Source organism: Ictidomys tridecemlineatus, chromosome 12, assembly GCF_052094955.1.
Source record: "Ictidomys tridecemlineatus isolate mIctTri1 chromosome 12, mIctTri1.hap1, whole genome shotgun sequence".
Lineage (NCBI taxonomy): Eukaryota > Metazoa > Chordata > Mammalia > Rodentia > Sciuridae > Ictidomys > Ictidomys tridecemlineatus.
In genome coordinates, this window is record NC_135488.1 from 78,197,732 (window position 1) to 78,220,195 (window position 22,464).

At 36.1% G+C, this 22,464-nt stretch overlaps 1 protein-coding gene across 6 annotated transcripts in view; it reads left to right on the forward strand.

Annotated features, from left to right (window-relative positions):
* The window catches only part of Psme4 (proteasome activator subunit 4), a 98,382-nt gene that overhangs the window by 74,309 nt on the left and 1,609 nt on the right, over nt 1-22,464 (forward strand). For 5 of the 6 annotated variants that reach the window (XM_078029175.1, XM_078029176.1, XM_078029177.1 and 2 more), the window contains 10 exons: nt 1,709-1,813; nt 2,874-2,965; nt 4,542-4,673; nt 5,029-5,237; nt 7,602-7,687; nt 14,608-14,736; nt 15,609-15,764; nt 19,619-19,781; nt 21,013-21,146; nt 21,827-21,964. In XM_078029175.1, coding sequence (XP_077885301.1) covers nt 1,709-1,813; nt 2,874-2,965; nt 4,542-4,673; nt 5,029-5,237; nt 7,602-7,687; nt 14,608-14,736; nt 15,609-15,764; nt 19,619-19,781; nt 21,013-21,146; nt 21,827-21,961 — 1,341 coding nt within the window. In that variant the 3' untranslated portion in view covers nt 21,962-21,964. Of the gene's footprint in view, nt 1-1,708; nt 1,814-2,873; nt 2,966-4,541; nt 4,674-5,028; nt 5,238-7,601; nt 7,688-14,607; nt 14,737-15,608; nt 15,765-19,618; nt 19,782-21,012; nt 21,147-21,826; nt 21,965-22,464 lie in introns of those variants that run through there. The other variant, XR_013428986.1, reaches the window with a different exon arrangement.

Sequence of the window (22,464 nt, forward strand, 5' to 3'; positions counted from 1 at the left end):
GACCTTGCGCTTGTGATCCTCTTGCCTCAGCCTCCCAAGTTGCTGGGATTATAAACATGCACCACCATGTCCAGTTTGAGCCACTTTTGAGTTACCTATTTTCCAAATCACATCTCATCCTTCTTTTTAAAAAACTGCCTGATGCTTTTAGCAGAAATTTTATCTCAAACCCTCCCTTCCTGTTTGTCTTAAAAAACAAACAAACAGAAAAATACAACTTTTTAGTCCAGCCAGACATGGTGGCACATGCTTGTAATCTCAGTGACTTGAGAGGATGAGGCAGGAGGATTATAAATTTGAGGTCAGCCTCAACAAATTTAGTGATGCTGTAAGCAAATTGGTGAGACCCTGTTTCAAAATAAAAAGGGCTGGCTATCTCAGTAATAGACGCATCCCTAGTTTCAATACTCTATACTACAAATAATTTTTTAAAAAATAATAAATAATTAAATAAAGTCCAGTGAACTTGCAGCATGGGCATCATTTGGGAACTTGTTAGAAAAGGAAGATCTCAGCCCCTCACCCCCAGATTAATCATAATCTGCATTTTTATCAAGACACAGTTGGGATTCTCATTAACTTTTGAGAAGCACACACATATATATTCAGTCTCTGTACAACGAAACTGTTTTTAAAAGGCTATTTATGATAAATACTTGCAATTTGAAGATTATACCCCAGGCTAAATCCTAAATTATATCAAAATGTCATTGCCTTCTATTTTAAGATTCAGTCAAATGGCCTTGATAAACATATAAAAGTTAAAAATTGTGATTTTATTTAGTCCAGTGTACTGTTACTAAAAAGTTTAAGAGGACCCCCTCCACCTATTCTCTGAGAAACAAATGTACATCATAAACATGACACAGTCCCTGACTTTTAGAATCTTATCCAGAAGGGGAAAGATACGTAAATAAGTATGTTGCATATAGTGTGGTAAATGTAACATGAGATAGTCTTGGTTTAGGCCTGGAGTGGAGTTTTGGCATCACTATTAAGGCTCCCTTTCACTTTATTTTTTATTTTTGTGATTTATTTGTTTATTTTATTAGTTTATACTATTTACACACACATAACAGCAGGATTCATTTTGACATAATTATAAATGCATGGGATATAATTTGCTCCAAATAAAGTCCCCAGTATTTGCCCTTACCCTCCGCTTCTTCCCTCCCCTTGTTTCCTTTTCTCAACTCTACTGATCTATTTATTTACCTTTTTGTGTGTGGGGGGGGGTAAAATTAGTATCTTGTGGATATACATAATGATAAGTATAGTATATTCATATATGCACATTGGGAAGTTAGGTCAGATTCATTCCACTGTTTTTCCCTTGTTCTGTCTCCACCCTCCTCCTCAATCCCCGTCTTCTTCTACCTGATCTTTTATTTTCATCCCACCCTCCTCACCCACCCCATTTTTTTCCCCTGTATTTTTCCTTCTAAAAAGAGGACTGCTCAGTAGGACAGATTTTATAAGGAACCATATGAAGTTTCTCCTCTTTTTCCTGTATAGTGTTTTGGGGAGAAATTTTGACCTGTACCTAAATATATACAATGAGAAAATGCTGAATTGCTTTCTTGGATTATTTGTATTTTCTAGAAAGTAATTTAAATGATCTATCAGTTTGTGCATTTCCAGGAAGAGTTATTTAAGAAAAATGTTCTGAGTATTGCTCACTTTTACCCGTGTGTTTTGTTTTGAGTAGGTGGAGAAGCTTTGGGAGCTTCTGTGCCCTCTGCTTAGAACAGCTTTGTCCAACATTACAGTAGAAACTTATAATGACTGGGGAACTTGCATAGCAACATCCTGTGTAAGTTCTCCTGCTTCCTTGTCATGCTTGCATAACTGCTCAGATTTTTTATGCCCTGTGTCTAAATGTAAACCTCATTATGCCACTTGAATCTTAAATCTTGTTCATAGGTTTCTCATCCTCCAAAGGATTTTGATATCTTCTCTACTTATAGTATTTTTATTACAGTGCTGGGTTGGAACCCAGGCTTTTGTGCATGCTAGACAAGTGCTGTACCATTGACCTATCTCCCTGGCCATTTTTGTTTTTTAACATTTTGAGACAGGGTCTCACTAGTTTGCCCAAGCTGGCCTTGAATTTGCAATCCTCTTGCCTCTGCCTCCTAACAGCTGGGTGGCACTCCACCCAGCAGAATGCGTTTTTAATTTGTCAAGTCAAATCACATATTTGAAATGTAGTTGATATATACTAAAATTCACACACTACAAGGTTATAGGTATTATTTTTGACTCCACGTATGTTCATAGCTCAGCACACTTCAATTTAAGGACAATCCATGTACCTAAAAATTTGTCCCTATTAACATGAGCTATGAGAAGAACTACATTTGTTTGTTTGTTTGTTTTAATGGACAGCATGCCTTTATTTTTATTTTTATTCTAATTTGTTATATATAACAGCAGAACGCATTACAATGCATATTTATGTGTAGAGCACAATTTTTCATATCTCTGGTTGGTTGTACACAAAGTAGAGTCACACCATTCGTGTCTTCATACATGTACAAAGGGTAATGATGTCCATCTCATTCCACCGACTGTCCTACCCTTATGCCACCTCCCTTCTCCTCCCTCCCCTTTAGCTTGAGTTTATTTTATTTGCTTATTTTTATGTGGTGCTGAGGATCAATCCCACTGCCTCACATGTGCAAGGCAAGCACTCTGCCACTGAGCTACAGCCCCAGCCGCAGCCCTAGCCCCTACATTTGTATTTGACTGATCAGTTTTAGTTTTAATCCTGTATATTTATGCATTTTTAATATTTCTAAAATAACTAGATACAATTTATTTATAAAATTATAGGTCCTGTGTTTAATTATTACTTTATATCTTCTACACAGGAAAGCAGAGATCCTCGGAAACTTCACTGGCTTTTTGAGCTCTTATTGGAATCACCATTGAGTGGTGAAGGAGGATCCTTTGTAGATGCATGGTAAATAAAAAGAAGACTTAGTTAATACCAAAGATTTTGTGTTAGTGAATTGTCTATGGTCCTAAGTAGTAGAAGAAGTAATTACTTTCTTCTGGATGACAGTGTGATACAGTTCATCATAACTTGTAATACTTACTTAATCTATTTCTCAGTTAGGAACAAGTAGGAAAAATGTAGGCAACCCAAGCATTTCCAGTGTATGGCAGATATAGCCTCTCACTGTCATATCTTCTAATAAGATTGTTTTTTTTTCCTTGACAGTTACTAACTTCTTTATCACATCTTATTTTTCACTTCTCTTGTTAAGAAAAACATAAAGAAAAGTGGCTGAGGATGTAGCTTAGTGGTAGAGTGCTTTCCTAACTGCGCAAGTTCAATCCCTAGCACTGTAAACATAATAAATAAATAAAAATAAAGAAGAGAGTAATCGGGGCTTGAATTGTAGCTCAGTGATAGAGCACTTGACTCGCACGCATGAGACCCTGGGTTCAATCCTCAGCACCACATAAAATAAATAAACATAAAGATATTGTATTCATCTACAATTTTTTTAAAAAAGAGAGTAATCATGCCAGGCACAGTGGTACATGCCTGTAATCCTAGTGAACTAGGGAGAGTGAGGCAGGAGGGTCATAAGTTTAAAGCCAGCCTAAACAATTTAGTGAGACCCTGTCTCAAAAAGTAAAAAGGGCTGGGGATGTGGCTCAGTAGTTAAGTACCCCTGGAGCCCCCACCCTCCATAAAACTGTACAATTTGGTAGGCCATGTGAAACTGGAGAAAGATAGTTGACAATAGAAAAAAAAAAAAGTCAACAAATCTCATTAAAACAAAGAATAGATATTTGGTTTGTGAAAAACCTTGAATGATAATTCTTTTTTCCAGTAGTACAGAGGATTGAACCCAGAGGCACTTTACCACTGAGGTACATCCTAGTGCTCATGCGCTCTCCCCCCCTCTTTTTGTCTTGAGATAGATTATGCTAAATTGCCCAGGCTAGCTCTTCATACAATCCTTCAGCCTCAGCCTCCTAAATAGCTAGGATTACAGGCATGGACCACCATGCCCAGCTTGAATTCTAATTTTTAAAGATTCTCCAGGGGGTTGTTTTTTGTTTGTATTTCTTTTTGTTTTTATACCAGGGATTGAACCAAGGGCACTTCCACAGAGCTACAATCCTGGCCCTTTTTTTATATAGAGACAGGTCTTGCTGAGTTGCTTAGAGCCTTACTAAGTGTTGAGGCTGACTTTGAATTTGCAGTTCTCCTGCCTCAGCCTCCCAAGCTGCAGGCTTTACGGGCATGTGGCACCACGCCCAGTCAAGAGTTTTTTTTCCCCAGTTGTATAGTAGAGGAAATTAAATGTGATATAGAAAAAAATGATGTAGGCAATGTAAAAATAACAACAACAAAAAAAAACTTCATAAAGATGGCATTTTTGAACTATAGATTTGTCATTATCTATTAAGTGATTACATGGAAGGAGTTTTATGTGAAATTCAGACATTGTTTATCTATATTGTTGGTACGTAAATGCAGAAAGGGGCAGTAACACAATGCTTCTCTCCTTTAATTTTAGTCGACTTTATGTACTACAAGGTGGCCTTGCCCAGCAAGAGTGGAGAGTGCCTGAATTATTGCACAGACTACTGAAGTACTTGGAACCCAAACTCACCCAGGTTTACAAAAATGTCAGGGAAAGAATAGGGAGGTAGGTATTATTTTCTCAGTGGTACAGCATTACTCCTGAGTTCTTTTTGTTAAGTTTTAGTATCTAACAATACATGCTCATTATTTCCTGGTGAGTTTCATTGTTTCTTCTTCCTCAAATTTTATTTACTATTTATGTTGTGGGAAACAAGACAAAGCACTCTTGAATATAAACTAGGAAGGCAGTCTGATCAGAGGCCAAAGGTCTACAATCACAGTACCCTGTGTTACACATAGAGACAATCTGAGACGATCTCCAGGAATTATCTTGGGAAAATTAATTTGGTTGGGTCACAATTTTTGAACATCAGTTTGTTAATATGGGATGTCTTATTATTATGTAATTCATTTAACAGTGTGCTGACCTACATATTCATGATAGATGTTTCTTTGCCAAATACTGCGCCAACAACATCCCCTTGTATTCCTGAGTTTACTGCTCGAATTTTAGAGAAATTAAAACCGCTTATGGATGTGGATGAAGAAATTCAGAACCATGTTATGGAAGAAAATGGAATTGGTGAAGAAGATGAACGAACTCAGGGCATTAAACTCTTAAAAACTAGTGAGTAGCTAAAGTTTCTAGAAATTCATTTGAAAACACATTTATTTTGATTCTCCTTTGGAATTTTTCCCCACTATTTTTTATTTGCTAAAATATGCATGGTGTGAAATTTATGTATTTAAGCATACATTGGCATGAAGTGTATTCACACTGTTGTGTAACTATCATCACTGTCTGTCTCCACAGTGCTTTTTATTATGTAAAACTGAAACTGAGTTCCCATTTAAAAAAAAAAATAGCTTCTCATTCTTCCTCCCGTAACTCCTACCCACCATCATTTTACTCTGTCTCTATGAGTTTGCCTTATGCTAGGTAGCTCATATCATACAATATTAAATCAGACAATATTGGTTCTTTTAGATCTGGTGTATTTCATGTTACACAGTATTTTATGGTTAATCCATGTTGTAGCATGAATTGGATTCCTACTATTTTCTTCATACATTTGTCTGTTAATAGGAATATGGATTGTTTTCTACCTTTAACTATCATGAGTAATGTTACTTTCAGTGTTGGTATGTAACTATCTTTGTTAGTTTCTGCTTTCAGTTTTTTTGAGGGCATACCTAAAAGTGGAATTACTGGACTTTATGATACTACTGTTTATCTCTTTGAATGTCAAACTGCTTTCTACAACAGCTGTACCATTTCACTTTGCAGTCATCAAATGCACAAGGGTTCTGATTTCTCCATATCCTTGCTAACACTTGTTATTTTCTGGGTTTGTCTAGACCCCTCTGCCCACTTTTCTATATAGCCATAATAATGGGAACAAAGTGATATCTATCATCTTTTCTAGTTTTGATTTACATTTACCTAATAAGTGATGTTGAACATCATTTTCTGTATTTATTGGCCATTTGTATATTTTTTTTTTGGAGGAATGTTAGCTCATGTTCTTTGCCCACTTTTAGGTTGTTTTGTTACTGGTTGCTATTTACCTGTAGGGTGTTTTTTTTTTTTTTTTTTTTTTTTTGTGTGTGTGTGTGTGTGTGTGTGTGTGTGTGTGTGTGTGTGGTGCTGGGGATTGAACCCAGAGCATTGTGCATGTGAGGCAAGCACTCTACCAACTGAGCTATATGCCCAGCCCTTACCTGTAGTTTTTTCCTTTGTTGTTTTAGGTGCTGGGAAATGATCCTAGGAACAGTTGACCACTGAGCTAGCCTGTCCTTTTTTATTTTTTATTCTGAGATTGTCTCACTAAATTGATGAGGCTGAAATCTTTCTGCTTCTGAGTTGCTGGGATGTACAGACAGGCATGCACCACCATACCCAGCATTTTGTACTTCTTTTAATTCTGGATATCAGTACTTTATTGGGTAGACAGTTAATAAATACTGTGTTTCTTTTTCTTTTTGGTACCAAGGGTTGAATCTAAGGGCACTTGACCACTGAGCATTATCTCCTTTTTATTTTTTATTTTGACACAGGTCTCACTAAATTGCTTAGGGCCTTGTTCAATTGCTGAGGCTGGCTTTGAACTTGCAGTCCTCCTGCCTCAGCCTCCCTAGCTGCTGGGATTGGTGTTTTTTGTTTTTTGGTTTTTTTTTTTTAACTCTCTTGGTAATGTCCTTTGTTGCACAGAGTTCAGGGTTTTTGTTTTGATTTGATACCACGGATTACACCTAGAATCCTTTAGCCACTGACCAACACCCCCCAGCCCTTTTTATTTTTTCAGGCAGGGTCTTACTAAGTTGTTTAGGGCCTCACTAAGTTGCTAAGGCTGGCTTTGAACTAGCAATTCTCCTGCGCACCCTACTAGATTGCTGAGATTATTAGGTGTGTGCCATGTATCAGGCACAAAAGTTCAGTTTTGATAAGTTCTAATTTATCTGCTTTTTCTTTTGTTTCCTGGGACAACAAGGCCAAAGATAGTTTTGGTTCTTCAGGGTTGTCTTTTGGTTTTGTACCTAAAATACTATCAAGGATTCTTAGGATAAGCCACTTGGTCATTATTTTATCCACTTTAGGATTCTTAAATGCTAGTTTTAATATATTCTGTGTTTGGGTTGTTAATAATTTGTAGATTGTTTCATTCTCTCTTGAGGAATTGTGTCAGTATGCTGGATTGGTTGATGGTCTTTATTATGGGTTGTTATACTCCTGATCATATGTGATCTCTTTCATAACATGAAAGAGTTGTGGGTGTGGACATGTAGTACAGTGGTAGAGCGTTTGCCTAGCATGTATGAGGCACTGGGCTCAACATCACATAAAAATAAACAAGTAAAATAAAGTTATCGTGTGCTTCTAGAACTAAAGAGTTGTCAGAGTGACCATTTGACATTAGCATTAAAATATCACTTACTTTGTGGTCTCTAATTTGATTATAATGACTGATTCTGCATGTTTATTTCCAAATAGTATTGAAGTGGCTGATGGCAAGTGCAGGCAGATCCTTCTCTACAGCAGTCACAGAACAACTTCAGCTTCTGCCATTGTTTTTTAAGGTAAGGTTATGGTTGAAATCAGTACATCCCTTTTGACCTGCAAAAGGAAGCATGGGAGAGTGAGGTTGGGGAGAAAGGTGATTTGAATCAATTTGAAACTTGTGAAAGACTTAAATCATTACATAATTACTAGTACTCATATCTTACCTGGGTATAATAATATTGAGGATGAGAATCTTCTTTTGTCCATCATGGTAAATGGGGCCTGAGATATAAAGTACCACAGCAGTTTGTTTTACAGATAGATGAGTTGTATAGCGTTTGAACATAGAGGCATTTAAAAGAAACTTGCTGCTTATTAAACTGTAGGAGGACCACATGAGTAATTTGAAAGGAGATCAGAATTTTCATTTTGAACATGTTTGAGATGTTTATTTTGTGATGATGCTTGTAAGTGAAGATAATGTTTGGGCACTTAGAGTTCAGGTATAAACATAGTTGTAGCTCAATGGAAGAGCACTTACCTAGCATATGTGAGGCACTGGGTTTGATTCTCAGCACCATATACAAATAAATAAAATAAACAACTAGCTGTCCATCAACAACTAAAAACTATTTAATCAATCAATTAATCCATCCATCCATTACACTGAATGAGATATCGACTAATTGGTGTAAATGGAAAAAAGAAGGTCAAAGATGGAATGAGTCTTCACAGACAAACATGGAGAAAGTTCAATTTAAGTATGCCCCATAACTTATTTAAAAATCAGTTATGCTTGTGTGATTATGGGTAGCCAACATATATTTCAGAGGAGAGACCAGTGAATGATAGCTTAACACATGGCTTCTCCCCCCGCTTTTTTTTTTTTAATGTAAATGAGTTTAAGGAAATTTTCAGTAATTATATATAAACTTCCTTCTCTCTCTCTGTCTCTTTTGGGGCAGCGGGAGTACCAGGTATTGAACTCAGGGGCACTCAACCACAGAGCCACATCCCCAGCCCTATTTTGTATTTTATTTAGAAACAGGGTCTCACTGAGTTGCTTAGTGCCTTGCCATTGCTGAGGCTGGCTTTAAACTGAAGATTCTCCTGTCTCAGTCTTCCAAGCTGCTGGGATTATAGCTGTTGTGCCACTGCACCTGGCCAGCCGGACTGCCTGCCCCTCTTTCCCTCCCTCCCTCCCTTTTTCCCTCCCCCCCTTTATAAAAATTAAATGTTTATTAAAGGAAAATTTGGAAAGCTGAAGGGGAAAAATAAATAAACCACCATTTATCATTAATTATTCCCCTACATTTTTTTTAAACTTATTGTTATTTTATAGAAGTAATATATGCTACTGGGCATGGGGGCATGTGCTTGTAATCCCAGCAGCTCAGGAGGCTGAGGCAAGAGGATAGAGAGTTCAAAACCAGCCTGAGCGAAAGCGAGGCACTAAGCAACTCAGTGAGACCTATCTTTAAATAAAATACAAAATAGGGCTGGGGGTGTGACTTATTGGTCGAGTACCCTTGAGTTTAATCCCAGTACCCCCCCAAAGTAGTGCATTCTTATTTTAAAAAGTCTAGAATGTAAAGATGGGCCAAACTCTTTAAATTGTGTGTCTATACCTCAAAGAAAGCTGATACGCAATTTTTTATTTGTATTTCTCCAGATGCTATTTTTGTATACAGTTTTTTTAAAAATAAGATCATGCAGTTGTTCTTTAGCTTCCCTTTTTTTGTACCTAAACTATATAGTATATGCTTTCCCAGATGAATAAGTAGATATTTTATACTTTCTTATGTAGCTCATAAAACTTAATACCCAGTTTACCCTAAAGTAGTTTGTACTTGGTTTTATTGCTGTTACTCACTACGTAGGCAGCCAGAGGTGGAGAGTGTAGTTTTTAACAGCATGAACTCTGGACCCAGGCAGACTTGGCTGATGAATTAATTCTGTAACCATAAGAAAGTAACTTAATCCCTCAGAACATTTTTTTCTGCTCATATGTAAAAAGGGAGTAATAAAAATCACTCACCTCCTAGGGGTGTTATGAAAATTAAGTGAGTTTGTAATAAGTATTCCTCACTATCCAAATTGAGAAGTGAGTGGCAGAATTAAATAACAGGAGTGCCATGTCATCTCAATTTTCTGTTCCTTGCATTGCTGTTAGCAAATGCCAAAGAGTTCAGATGAAATATGATAGTGCACTAATCTGTTGGATCTAAACAAAGAGTAAGGGGTACCTAGGTGTGCAAAGTATTTAAGAGTTGTGTCAGGCACAAGATTAACATGAGAGTGCTCTTATTGGTTAGTGATTTGAAATAAATGACTTTTTACATAATATGGGTGCTATACTTTTATTTTTGGAAGATAAGTCACCATAAGTGAAAACATGATACCAATTCCATTTTGACAAACTATTGTAAGAAACATGGTACATAGGCTGTTTTATTTAAAATGTTTATTTCATCCCAGATAAAGCAGTTTTATATTCATCAAAATCAAGAAATCTTTGAAATACGTATATATCAAAGTAAAAGTTTGAATATTTTTTCCATTTTTATTTTAAAACCTTTATATATCTTAAGATTTTAACAAAAAAGATTTTGTAAACAAAAATAGTTGTGAGATCCTTGGCTTTGGGGTGTGTAGACTTTTTGATTGTGACCTGCAAGTTACTGAACTTATAAGACTGTCTTTTAATTTTTAAAGTGATAATATTAGTATCCCTCATAGAATTGTTACAGGATGAAGTGAAATAATTCCTATAAAGCTCAGTTTGAAGTACATACTTATATTGCTATGTCAGTATTATTTAACTGAATCTTAATTTGATTCCCAGTACCACAAAAGAAAAAAAATTTCCTCTACTGTAGAATAATAGTTTTGCATATGTCAGATGTAGAAAAAAAATTGCAAATATTGTGATAATTGGTGTACAGTTACTTTTCATGGATAGCATTTCTTTGGGAAAATTATTTTGCCCAAAAGTTATAGAAAAAGAGCCTGTAATCCTTTGTTAGCTAAATGGGCCTTAGTTTCTTAGGGCTAACAGTTTACCATCATTTTTTGGTTATGGATTCCCCCCCCCCCCATGGTACTGGGATTAAACCATTACCAGAATCAGTGCTCTACTACTGAGATATACCCCCCCAGCCATTTAAAATTTTGAAACAGGCTCTTGCTTTATTACCCAGACTGGCCTCAGACTTGCAGTTCTCCAGTGTCATTTATTTTGTAAGTTTTAAATAATTTGACGTTCCAAACTTTTGCTAGTTCAAAAATTTTTTTTAAATAGCTTTTGGTTTTTTTATCACTTTTATATTTTTATTGCTTACATTTGTATTTGCTTTTTATTTTATACCAGCTAAGTATCCCTAGTTTGAAAACCAAAAATGTTCCCAAATCCAAAACTTTTTTGAGTTGTCACAAGTGGAAAATTTCACGTGACCTCATGTGTTGATGGGTCAAAGACAGGCACATAGTTTATTCAGCATCCTCAAAGGAAGCAGCTCTTTCAGCTGCTATAGCCAAACTTCATTTCATGGCAAGGCATTATTTAAAATATTGTGTAAATTACCCTGGGCTATGTGTATATGAGGTATAGTTTAAACAAAAATGAATTTCATACTTATACTTGGGTTCCATCTCCAGGATAACACATAATGTTTATGTAGATATTCCAAAATTTTAAAACATTTCAGGCCCCAAGCATATCACAAAAGTGATACTCCACATGTATAAAGTATTTTTGACCTCCACTTTTTTCCATTGATCTCTCTTCCTCTGCCAATTACTGAGGTTTTCTCTGGTAATATCTTGATATCTAGTTCACATTTATCTGTTCTTCCTCTCACCTTTCTCAAAATTAGTATATTGTTCAAAATGTCTTCACATTTACTGTTTTTAAATACTATAGTATGAAGATATATATAAATGGTACAGCAATTGTTTATAAGAACTTGTATTCCCATGCCCCTTTCCTCTTCTACTAGTCTTTGGAGTCACCACTTTTAAGCCTTTGTGCACTTGTCTGTAAAGAAGTACTCTTACTGCTTTTTTCTTGATTAACCAAATTAAGACATGATGGTGTGGTTGAATTACAAGCATGTTATATGTTTCCTTGTCAAAATCTTATTTATTTATTTTTTGCTTTTTTGGGGGGAGTGGTACTGGGGATTAAATTCAAGGGCACTCAATCATTGAGCCACATCCCCAGCCCTATTTTGTATTTTATTTAGAGACAGGGTCTCATTGAGAGGCTTAGTGCCTCACTTTTGCTGAGGCTGACTTTGAATTCTCCATCCTCCTGCCTTAGCTTCTCAAAGTGTTGGGATTACATGTGTGGGCCACCTTGCCTGGCTTTTATATGTGGTGCTGAGGATCTAACCCAGTGCCTCACACATGATACACAAGTGTTCTACCACTGAGCTACAACCTCAGCCCCTTAAGGTGCTTTTTATTTGCTGTTTTTAAAATTTGTTTTAGGGATAACTTCTTCAGTAACTGATATTAAAGAATATACTTCTGGAGAACATAGCATCCCTATTTGTTTTGTACTATATACTGTTTAATGCCATTTTTATATTATATATGGTTTTTTTGTTTGTTTGTTTGTTTGTTTGTTTTGGGTGGTGCTCAGTATCAAATCTGGATCTCATATATGGTAGGGAAGCACTTATCCAGCTACTGTCCTCAGCCCAAATCCCTTATATTTTGAGGGATATTTTAAAAATATGGCTTTAAAGTTTTATTTAGTTCTTATTTGTCTAGGAAAGCCTTGTTTTAATAAAATTGATTTCCAAACCCTGTACAAATTGTCATAGTGGATTCATATATTTAGGATTGTTCCTAGACTGCCTTCACAGGATTTTTGCTGAAGGCAGGCCAAGAGTGGTCAGATAGCAGTGGTGGGAAATGAAGAATGTGATCGGATGTGGGTGGGGGTTCTTAATTAGTGGGAGTCTGCTAAAATTAGACACTGTAGACCAGAAAGTGGAGACCATGGATCGAGCCTATTCAGAAAGAGGGATTCAAAGAGCCTAAAACTTGTCAAGGAGAGGCTTCCTACATGGTCAAATTTCTGTTTGTTATAGACATGCAAAAAAATTTGATAATACTGAACTTTGCCTGTTTCTCCTAAATTGATATAATCCATGGTATGTTTGAAAATTTATTTCTTTTCACAAATTAAAATCATAGTGTATAATTTTTCACCCATCCTAATTGTGAAAAAAATCCAGTGTTGGTTACCAAATGGTGTGAATCTCTGAAGAAATCAGCAATAAAGAAGGGCATGGAGCAATGTCTAGCAAAAGCACACGCAATGCATTTTCATCATTTCTGATGACAATGAATTTCTATCCCTCTATACAAAGGTGTACCAATAAAGATGTGAAATGACTAGGCACAAAGACATGGTAAAAAGTCTGGAAACAGTTCTAGTGTCTATTGCCTCTGGATAGGACCTGGTGAAATGAACTTTTAGGTGGACACAATATCTTATGTGGTGCTAAGGATCGAACCCAGTGCCTCGTGTACTCGGCAAGCACTCTACCACTGAGCCACAATCCCAGCCCGTGGAATATCCTTTTGTTTAGATATCCTACAATTTGAATCATTCCATAGCAATAGGAATAAATACACAGAATAGTAATTTTTAATAATACAGAAAATCAGGTATGGTTTCTAAATATAGAACAACTAGGTCTTAGAGAAATGACTCATTTCATGTTTGGAGCAAGAAATGCACATGGTAAATCTAGGTCATCTTGCTATATCAGAAACCAAGATTCTTGTATTAAGGACTCAAGACCCAATTTGAGGTTTTTGATAGTGAAAAGGGAAATGAGCACCAGTATACAGAGTAACTAAAGTGAACTAAAGCCATCAAATTTATTGAAATTAATTGATTCATAATACTTTTTTTTAAAACCGATGTTCACATTTGTAGGACAAATAGGAAATAATTATTCAGAATAAGGGAAACCTTTTCTATTTATGTGTGTTTTAGATAATAAGGAGGAATGACTATCACCATTTTGCAAACCTATACTTCTTTTATAATGGTTCATCACAAAAAGAAAATTAAATATCTGTGAAGAAACATTGCTTAATGTTGTGCCCAAACTTCAATAAAGTCAAACGTCAAGATCCAGTGGGTCATTTACAGGACTTATTAGAGCCAGCATGTGCCAATACGGGAGTACAGTTAGAGAAGGCCACAGTGGGATAAATTACAAAACAGGATATCAAGAAATTTTAAATGAGAGCTTTAAAACATTTCAGCTAGCCAGGAACAGTGGCACATAACCTGCAATCCCAGCAAAGAGGGAGGCTGAGGCAGGAGGGTCGTAAGTTTAAGGCCAGCCTCAGCAACTTAGAGAGATCCTGACTTAAAAATAAAAAGTAGAAAGAACTGGGGATATAGATATATAAAAAGAACCTCTGGGTTCAAAACTATCCCTCTCCCAACCCCCAGAAAAAAAATCCAGCTAAATACAGTGTGTGACCAATGGTTCCAGAAAGCCAATTGTAATAACATTGATACTACAATGGGGTGTGCGTGGGGAGGGGGAGGTAGTTTGACCACTACCAAATATTTTATAAACAGTTTTATGTATGATTATGTACTTAACAGGTCTCTTTTTTACAGAGATGTTTCAGAGATAACATAATGAAATATTTATGGGTGAAGAATATCTGGGGTTTGCATCACATAATTTACTTGGGAGAAGGAGAGCCAGAGAGAAGGAAAAAATGAAAAAAAAAAAAAGATTAGTCATGAGTTTGTCTTTGTTGAAATAATTAGTTTATGGGGAGTTCATTATACTAGTGGGGAGTTCATTATACTAGTCTCTTTAGTTTTGGTTTGGGTATGTTTGAAATTTTTCCATAGAAGTTGTTAAAAGTAAAATGTAATTTTGGTATATAGAATGCCCTTGTTTTTATTGGCAGTTATTGTTCAATTTATGTTGTTATTGTTGTTCTCTAGATTGCCCCGGTGGAAAATGACAATAGCTATGATGAACTGAAAAGAGATGCAAAACTTTGTTTATCACTAATGTCTCAGGGGTTGCTTTACCCTCATCAAGTGCCTTTGGTACTTCAGGTGCTAAACCAAGTAAGACTGTTTAACTATAATATTCATATCTTTTGGTTAGGATCCTAGTTTACCATTCCAGTATCAGCTGTAGTATACACAGTAACTTATTTTTTTTTCCTTTCATTTTGATTTTCATTTTAGTACAAGAAGCAATATGTATTGACCAAAGAAACAAATCTGTATTCTATACCTAGCTCTGCCATCAACTTCTTTTACCTTGGTCAAATCACACAAGCCAAAAATTACCTTTATACACAAAGAACTAATTATTGAACTTCATTGAATATGAAATGTTTGTGAGGAATGGGAGTAGTGATTCCCTTTTGCCATTTCCCCTTTATTTTATTCACTTTTATTTCTTGGTCTATGCTAGAGACCTATAGTGGTTGGATATATTTCTGGCTGCAATTAGTATACTGTATGTTCAGTTTTGTCTGGGGTAATATATGTGTTATATAATATAGAAATGAACATGCTCTTAGTTTTTAGATTTTTAGTTTAATTGCCACTGAAAAATATTTCAACAGACTAAAATGGTCCATAATTTTTGTAGTGGAATTTAGTTGTTCTTAATCTTATTTGCTTTTAGATGCTAACTGCCACTGAGAGTAAAATAATGTGCATTTCTTAGAAGAATTTATAGTCATTAATTGTAAATAATTCTCCTAAAATTGACTTATACCTTTGTGTTCATTTGCTGTTACTCAGTCATCATACATTCTGAATAACTACCTGAAATAGAACAACTTTTTATACAGAAGGAAATATTAGATAAACTTGCCTAACTATACTGTGAAAGTAGAATTAAATTAGAATATTATGTTATTTATAGGCATCCCTTACTCCTGTTAGTACTACTATCATTATTTATATGTTTTTCTCACTCACAGACAGCAAGAAGCAGTTCTTGGCATGCGAGATATACAGTACTGACCTACCTCCAGACCATGGTGTTTTATAACCTCTTTATTTTCCTAAACAATGAAGATGCAGTTAAAGACATCAGGTGGCTTGTTATAAACCTTTTGGAGGATGAGCAATTAGAGGTAAAATTTATGTTACAACCAATTAAAATTAACCCATCATGGTCTTTCTTTGCAGAAATATTTGTACCTTATAAGATATAAATTATTAAAAGTAACTTGAATTTTAAAAGATCTATGTGAGTACTCTTAATTGATTAGTAACCTAATCATGATTTTCTGTGGTTCAAATGGGAAAATAAAATACTGGACATACTTTTAATGTGTCTTCTCTTTGGAACTGTGCAAATAATATTTGCAAACTGCAGCGTTTTCTATGTATTAGGGAATGATAATCACCCCACATAGTGATTTTTAAGAGATTAATGGAAACATGCATGAAAGCAATTTGAAGAGAGTACAAGTCTGCACTTTCACTGTCAAGTGTGTTGTTGTCCAGTAAACTGAAGATAGAACTGCTATCCTTTTTTGGTTTTTCTTTGATAAAGACATTCAAGTCAACTTTTATGGTGAGGTTATATTAATGTTTGGTATAAAAAGATAGTTTTAGTTCAAATAATCTAATATAAGGAAAGCATCTTGTAATAAGTGTGGACACTTTTGGGGGCTAATGTACCTCAGAGGTAAAGTGCTTGCCTACTAGCATGCCCAAGACCCTGGATTCAACCCTTAATACCACCCAAAAAAAGAGGGAAAATATGTATATACATACATATACACGGAGTGTGTGTGTGTGTATGTGTGTGTATTCATTTCTTGAGGAAAATGTAATTGAATTTTTGTGAAAATTTTACTTCTTTTATGGACTTAAAACAGTAGTATACTTTATTTTATATATTTATTTTTGAGCACTCAGAATAGATTATATCCATAAGTGCTTAGAGCCACTGGCACCAAGGCCAAATTTGGGGCCAACAGAGGTGAGGTAAAGAACCTCACCCCCCACACACACTGGTGCAAAGGCCTATCCACAAGTATGGCTGTATGCTGAACCAGTAATCAATGATGGGTATGATCCAATTGCAATGATACAACCTAAGACAGGAGACTGATGCCTTGAGGTCAGCTTATCCGATGACAGGTAAGGACCATATGTAGAATTGGACAACCTAAGACAGGCACGGTTCCTTAACTACGTGCTTGGTATTTAATTAAACAGAAGGGGGTAGATGCTGAGAGCCATAGCTGGCATTTTTGCCAGAATGGAGTGGTGAGAGGTGATGCCAGCAAGCCATTGAGATGATGATGGTTATGTTAAGCTGTGTATTCAATTGTATATTAGACCCCTGCTGCGCTGGCTACTTTGGAGTTCTCTAGGGGATTCCCGGGGAGTTTGAGTTGGTTGGGGAAGTGCTGGAGGAGGGATTTTCCAGTTGGTGTGGAAGGCTGCGTGTGTGGTGTTCCAGGGAGTTCGGAAATAAAGTTTTTTCCTGCTTGAGTGGCTCGTGATTTGTGCCCAGCCAGACTGCGGCAGATAAGAAAATGGGAATGGAAATTTCTCTACCTCCCTAAATGAGCCCAACTAGCTTTCTTATCTTTTGGGAATGCATGTTGTTTAGTCTAAGAAACTAACAGACTGGTTATAATAATGCTGAGAGGTTTCAATGAAAATATTTAAATTTATATAATGTTTTTTTTTTCCCCTTATGTTTTTTAAAAAAGTTAAGTTAAAGGAATGGAAATGAAAAATTAGAAATCTCAAGTTCTTTCATAACTTCAGTTTTGTTGTTATTGTTTTTGGTACCAAGGATTGAACTCTGAGGGGGCACTCAACCAAGGAGCCACATCCCCAGCCCTATTTTGTATTTTGTTTAGAGACAGGGTCTTACTGAGTTGCTTAGAGCCTCACTTTTGCTGAGGCTGGCTTTGAACTCTGTCTGTCCATTGCCTTAGTCTCCAGAGCCACTGGAATTACAGGAGTGTGCCACCATGCCTGGCATAACTTCAGATTTTAGAGTATGTATTAATCAACATTCTGTCATATTAACAAATACCCAAAACAATGGACTTATCAAGATAAAGTTTTGTTTTGACTTACTGTCTTAGAGGTTTCTTTCAGTCCATGATCTGTTGGCCCTGTTGCTTTAGGCCTCTGGCAGGGCAGTACATCATGGAAGAAATGTGGTAGAGCAAAACTACTAATCTCATCTTTACAAAGTGAAAAAAAGAAGGAGCTTAAGTCCCACTATGTCCCCTGTACATCTCCAGTGTGTGTGTGTGTGTGTGTGTGTGTGTGTGTGTGTGTGTGTGTGTCTCTCTCTCTCTCTCTCTCCTTCCTTCCCTTCCTTCCCTTCCTTCTTCCCTCCCCACGGAGCCACACCCCCATCCCTTTTTGTTTTGAGTCAGGGCCTTGCTAAATTGTTGAGGCTGCCTTTGAACTCAGGATCCTCCTGCCTCAGACTCCCGAGTCTCTGGGATTACAGGCATGTGCCACTGTGCCTGGCAGTGTCAACCTTTTTTTTTTTCCCCCTAAATTTTATTTGATCTAATTAGTTACACATAACAGTAGAATTCATTTTGACACATTATAGGTAAATGGAGTGTAGCTTCTGGTTCTTCTGGTTGTATATAAGTTACACAGATCATGTAATCATATATGTACATAGGGTAATAATGTCTTGTTCATTCTACAATCATTCCTACCTCCATGGCCCCTCCTTTCCCTCCACTTTCCTCTGTCTAGTCCAAAATACCTCTGTTCTCTGCTCCGTTGTGAATTAGCATCTGCACATCAGGGAAAATATTGAGTGCCAGGCTTTTAATATGTGGGCTTTTGGGGGACATTTAAGATCCAAACTGTAGCAGAACACTTGCATTAAAATTTACTGTTTTTTGCAAGTTTCTATTAGAACATTCTTATTATATACATTTTACTTTTTTTATATAGTAGGCTTTTTAAACATATTTCTTAAATAAGCACAACCATGACATTTATTAAAGCCATATATATATGTTTAAAGCAACTGTGATCCTAAATAGCAGTGGTAATTAGCTAATCCTATTCATGATAGTATTGAGAAAAAAAACTTTATAATAATCTGACTGTAAAATGACTTCTGGCTGGGGGCGCATATGAGGGGATTGAACCCAGGGGTGCTTTACCAGTGAACTATACTTCAGCCCCTTTTAAAATTTTTTTGAGACAGTGTCTCACTAAGTTGCTTATATTGACCTAGAATTTTAGATCCTCCTGCCTGAGCTTCACAAATCAATGAGATTACAGGCATCCACCACTACACCCAACTATGACAAATATCTTTTTGAAGAAAAATCTTACTGAATTTAAAGGAAAATTTTTAGAAGTGGAGGGACATTTCCTATATTTAAGGCTAAGTAAGGGGTCTAGAGATATGTAATTCGGTGGAGCGTTTGCCTAGCATGTAGAAGGCCCTGGGTTTGATTTCCCCAGCCCTGCCAAAAAAAAAAAAAGAAGAAAGGTAAATAAATTCTTTTTCCTCACCTTATAAAATTAATTGTATATACACGGTGAACTCTGGACAGAGCACCCCAGAAGTATACCCTACTACTAAGAAAGAGAATAATTCTGGTGGAGGTATTGAGATAATTTATTAGTATCTTGGAAGAAAAGAAAAAGAAGTTAGAATGTCTCGCTACAGTATATTCTAGATATAGTAAAAATGCATGCCCACTTCCCGTGTGTGTGTGTGTGTGTTTGTGTGTGTGTGTGTGTGTGTGTGTGTGTGTGTGTGTGTCTATCTCTGCTGGGATTAAACCCAGAAATTGATTGTTAAACACTTTGATGAAATTTCTATCAAGAAACTTCCAAAGAGAATATGCAAAATTTGCATAAGAGTTCCAGGGAAGGTCCCCACCCCAGGTCCCATATTTCCCCTTTGTTCTCTATTGTTCCTTCAGGCTTAGAATCTCAGTTCTAATATAAATTATTATTCCTACAGGTTCGAGAAATGGCTGCTACCACCTTAAGTGGTCTGTTACAGTGTAACTTCCTTACCATGGACAGTCCTATGCAGATTCATTTTGAGCAACTTTGCAAAACAAAACTACCTAAGAAAAGAAAGCGAGACCCTGGTTCTGTAGGAGATACCATTCCTTCTGCAGGTAATGTTGCTGGTATAAAACACCCATACCCTTTTGGAAGTTAACCAGACTTAAACTTGTATGTGCCCAGGTTTTTGCTAATACTGGGAATAGTTATCCCTGGCATGTAAAAGCTAAAATTGAGATAGCTATAAAGAAAACTGTACATGGCTACATAAAACTCTTTTAATAAATGAAGTCTACAACATAGATTGTACTTAAAACACACTGAAGTGACTGTGACACTACTAAGAGAATCTTAAAGGATCACCATTGTATATGCAGACCATTAAAATGTCCTTATTAGCATAGTTATACTTAACTAATCATTTATTGAAAGAATGAGAAGAGTCATTACTGGAGTTTTCAACATAATTAATATAAAGAAACCAAATGAGAATAACATATAACTACCATGTAATGTTTAAAGAGAAATTTACATGTAAAGAAGCATCTGACCTTTCCACTGCTAACAAGAATAGAAAATACATGGGAAGATTAGTAAGTAGGAAATTAATTGAATTTGTGGGAAGTGCTTGGAATAGGCAGCTATTAAGTACTGAGTATATTAATAATGTCATATAGTTAATAGCAAATTTTAGTAAAGTACCATTAGTCTACTTTGTTTGCTTGAAGTCTATTATTTAATAATGAAGTACCAAACTCTTTTATATCAAATGGCATTGTTTATGTTTATTTCAAAGTCTCTTTTTGTTATCTATACTTAACTGTCCATGTTTCGTGTACACACACACAATATGCTTACAAAAACGTGTACATGCAGCTTTGTTAAGTAACCATGAGCTTTGAGTGGTGATGCACAGCCATAATCCCAGCAACTCAGGAGGCTGACAGGCAGGAGGATTCCAATTTAAGTCCAGCTTTTGCAGGTTTATGAGATTCTTTCTCAAAATAAAAAATAAAAAGGGCTGAGGAGGTAGTTTAGTGGTAGAACTCCCTTAGGTTCAATGCCCAGTTCTCCCCTCTAAAAAAAGGGGAAAAAATTATGGTAATTTAGGGCTGGGTTGTAACATTTTGGTAGAGTGCTTGTCTAGCATGTGCAAGGCCCTTGGTTCCATCCCCAGTGCCCCCCCCCCCAAAAAAAAGGTAATTTGAATTGTGTATGTGCTTGAAGATTCATTTTAAATGCAGAAATTCACACATTGAAAACATTTAGCATAATTTCATTTCATTGTAATGAACGCTATAAGGCCATACATATTTGCCATATATATTGTTGTTTTCTTTGCAGAGTTGGTGAAACGCCATGCTGGGGTGCTAGGACTTGGTGCGTGTGTTCTTTCAAGCCCTTACAATGTTCCCACCTGGATGCCCCAGCTACTTATGAATCTCAGTGCACATTTGAATGATCCTCAGCCTATTGAGGTACGATTAGTTATTCCTTGTTTGTTTGCATGTATGATATTGATGTTTTATAAGAAACCATTTGTATTTATAATTTTCTATGTACCCTGAACTTGCTGCTTTGATACAACTACTGCCTCTGCCAGGACTAAGTCTGCTTTTCATTAATTATTAAACTCTTGCAGAGACTTCAATCCCATGTTTATTTGAGATCTTTATATAGCAAGAAAATTACTGTAGCTTCTGCCCTTCAGTGGAAGTAGAGTATTGTCAGTATTGTCGGGATAGTTCAATTTTATCCTTCTATTTTTCTAACATATCTGGAAAATATCTCACAGGAAGCTAATGTTAAATATGAGATAGTGGTGGTATTATATAGTATTGAACAGCTCTGTTCCTAGACTTAACAATTCAAAATACAAACGATTTAGTCTTTCTCAACCTTTATAAATAGATTTAAGTGTGTACTGAAACTGGTCTAATAGTGTTAAGTTCCAGTGGGTTGTCCTAAAGTGAAGTTAGTAATTCTACAGATGTGTAATGATTTTGGAAAACAAGATTGGCTTGTTTTTGTAGCATTATGTCACAATTTATGAGATCTGGAATCAGCTATGGATTATTACTTAGCTAAAGGTACAGTGCATACAACCCTGGTTGTTCGGAGATGTTAAAATGTATGATGTGGGTTGCCTTCTCTACAGATGACTGTAAAAAAGACCTTATCCAATTTTCGAAGGACACACCATGACAACTGGCAAGAACACAAACAGCAATTCACTGATGACCAACTGCTTGTTCTCACGGATCTCCTTGTGTCACCATGCTATTATGCATAGGAGGTAAGTCAGCAAAGTTCTGAATTCAAAGATGGTGAAATCCTCAGGCAAATGTCATTCTTTGGTGACTGAGAGGTGGATATTTTTATGTATGTGTTCTTAAATTTTTGCTGACATTCTTATATTTGTTTAGATAAAGTTGGGGAGTATTTGTTTTTAAACATGGCTTTTGGGATTGGGGTTGTAGCTCAGTGTCAGAGCACATAGCTTAGCATTTACAAGGCCCTGGGTTCAGTCCCCAGAACTAAAATAAACATACAAACATGGCTTTTGCTATGGCCACTGGAACTAAGTTCCCAAAGGATTTTCCCTTCATGGCTTATTTTTTTAAACGTTAAGCAGAAAATTGATGTGACTGCTTTTGGACCTTTGTAAATGAGTATTTTTAGTAGCATGGGAAGAGTAAGGTAAAAGAAATCTTGTTTTTTTGCCTCTTGTATGGAGGTATGGATGTTCTAGGTTGCCCTGAGCACTATGGATTCTACAGAGTTGTGAGAATATTT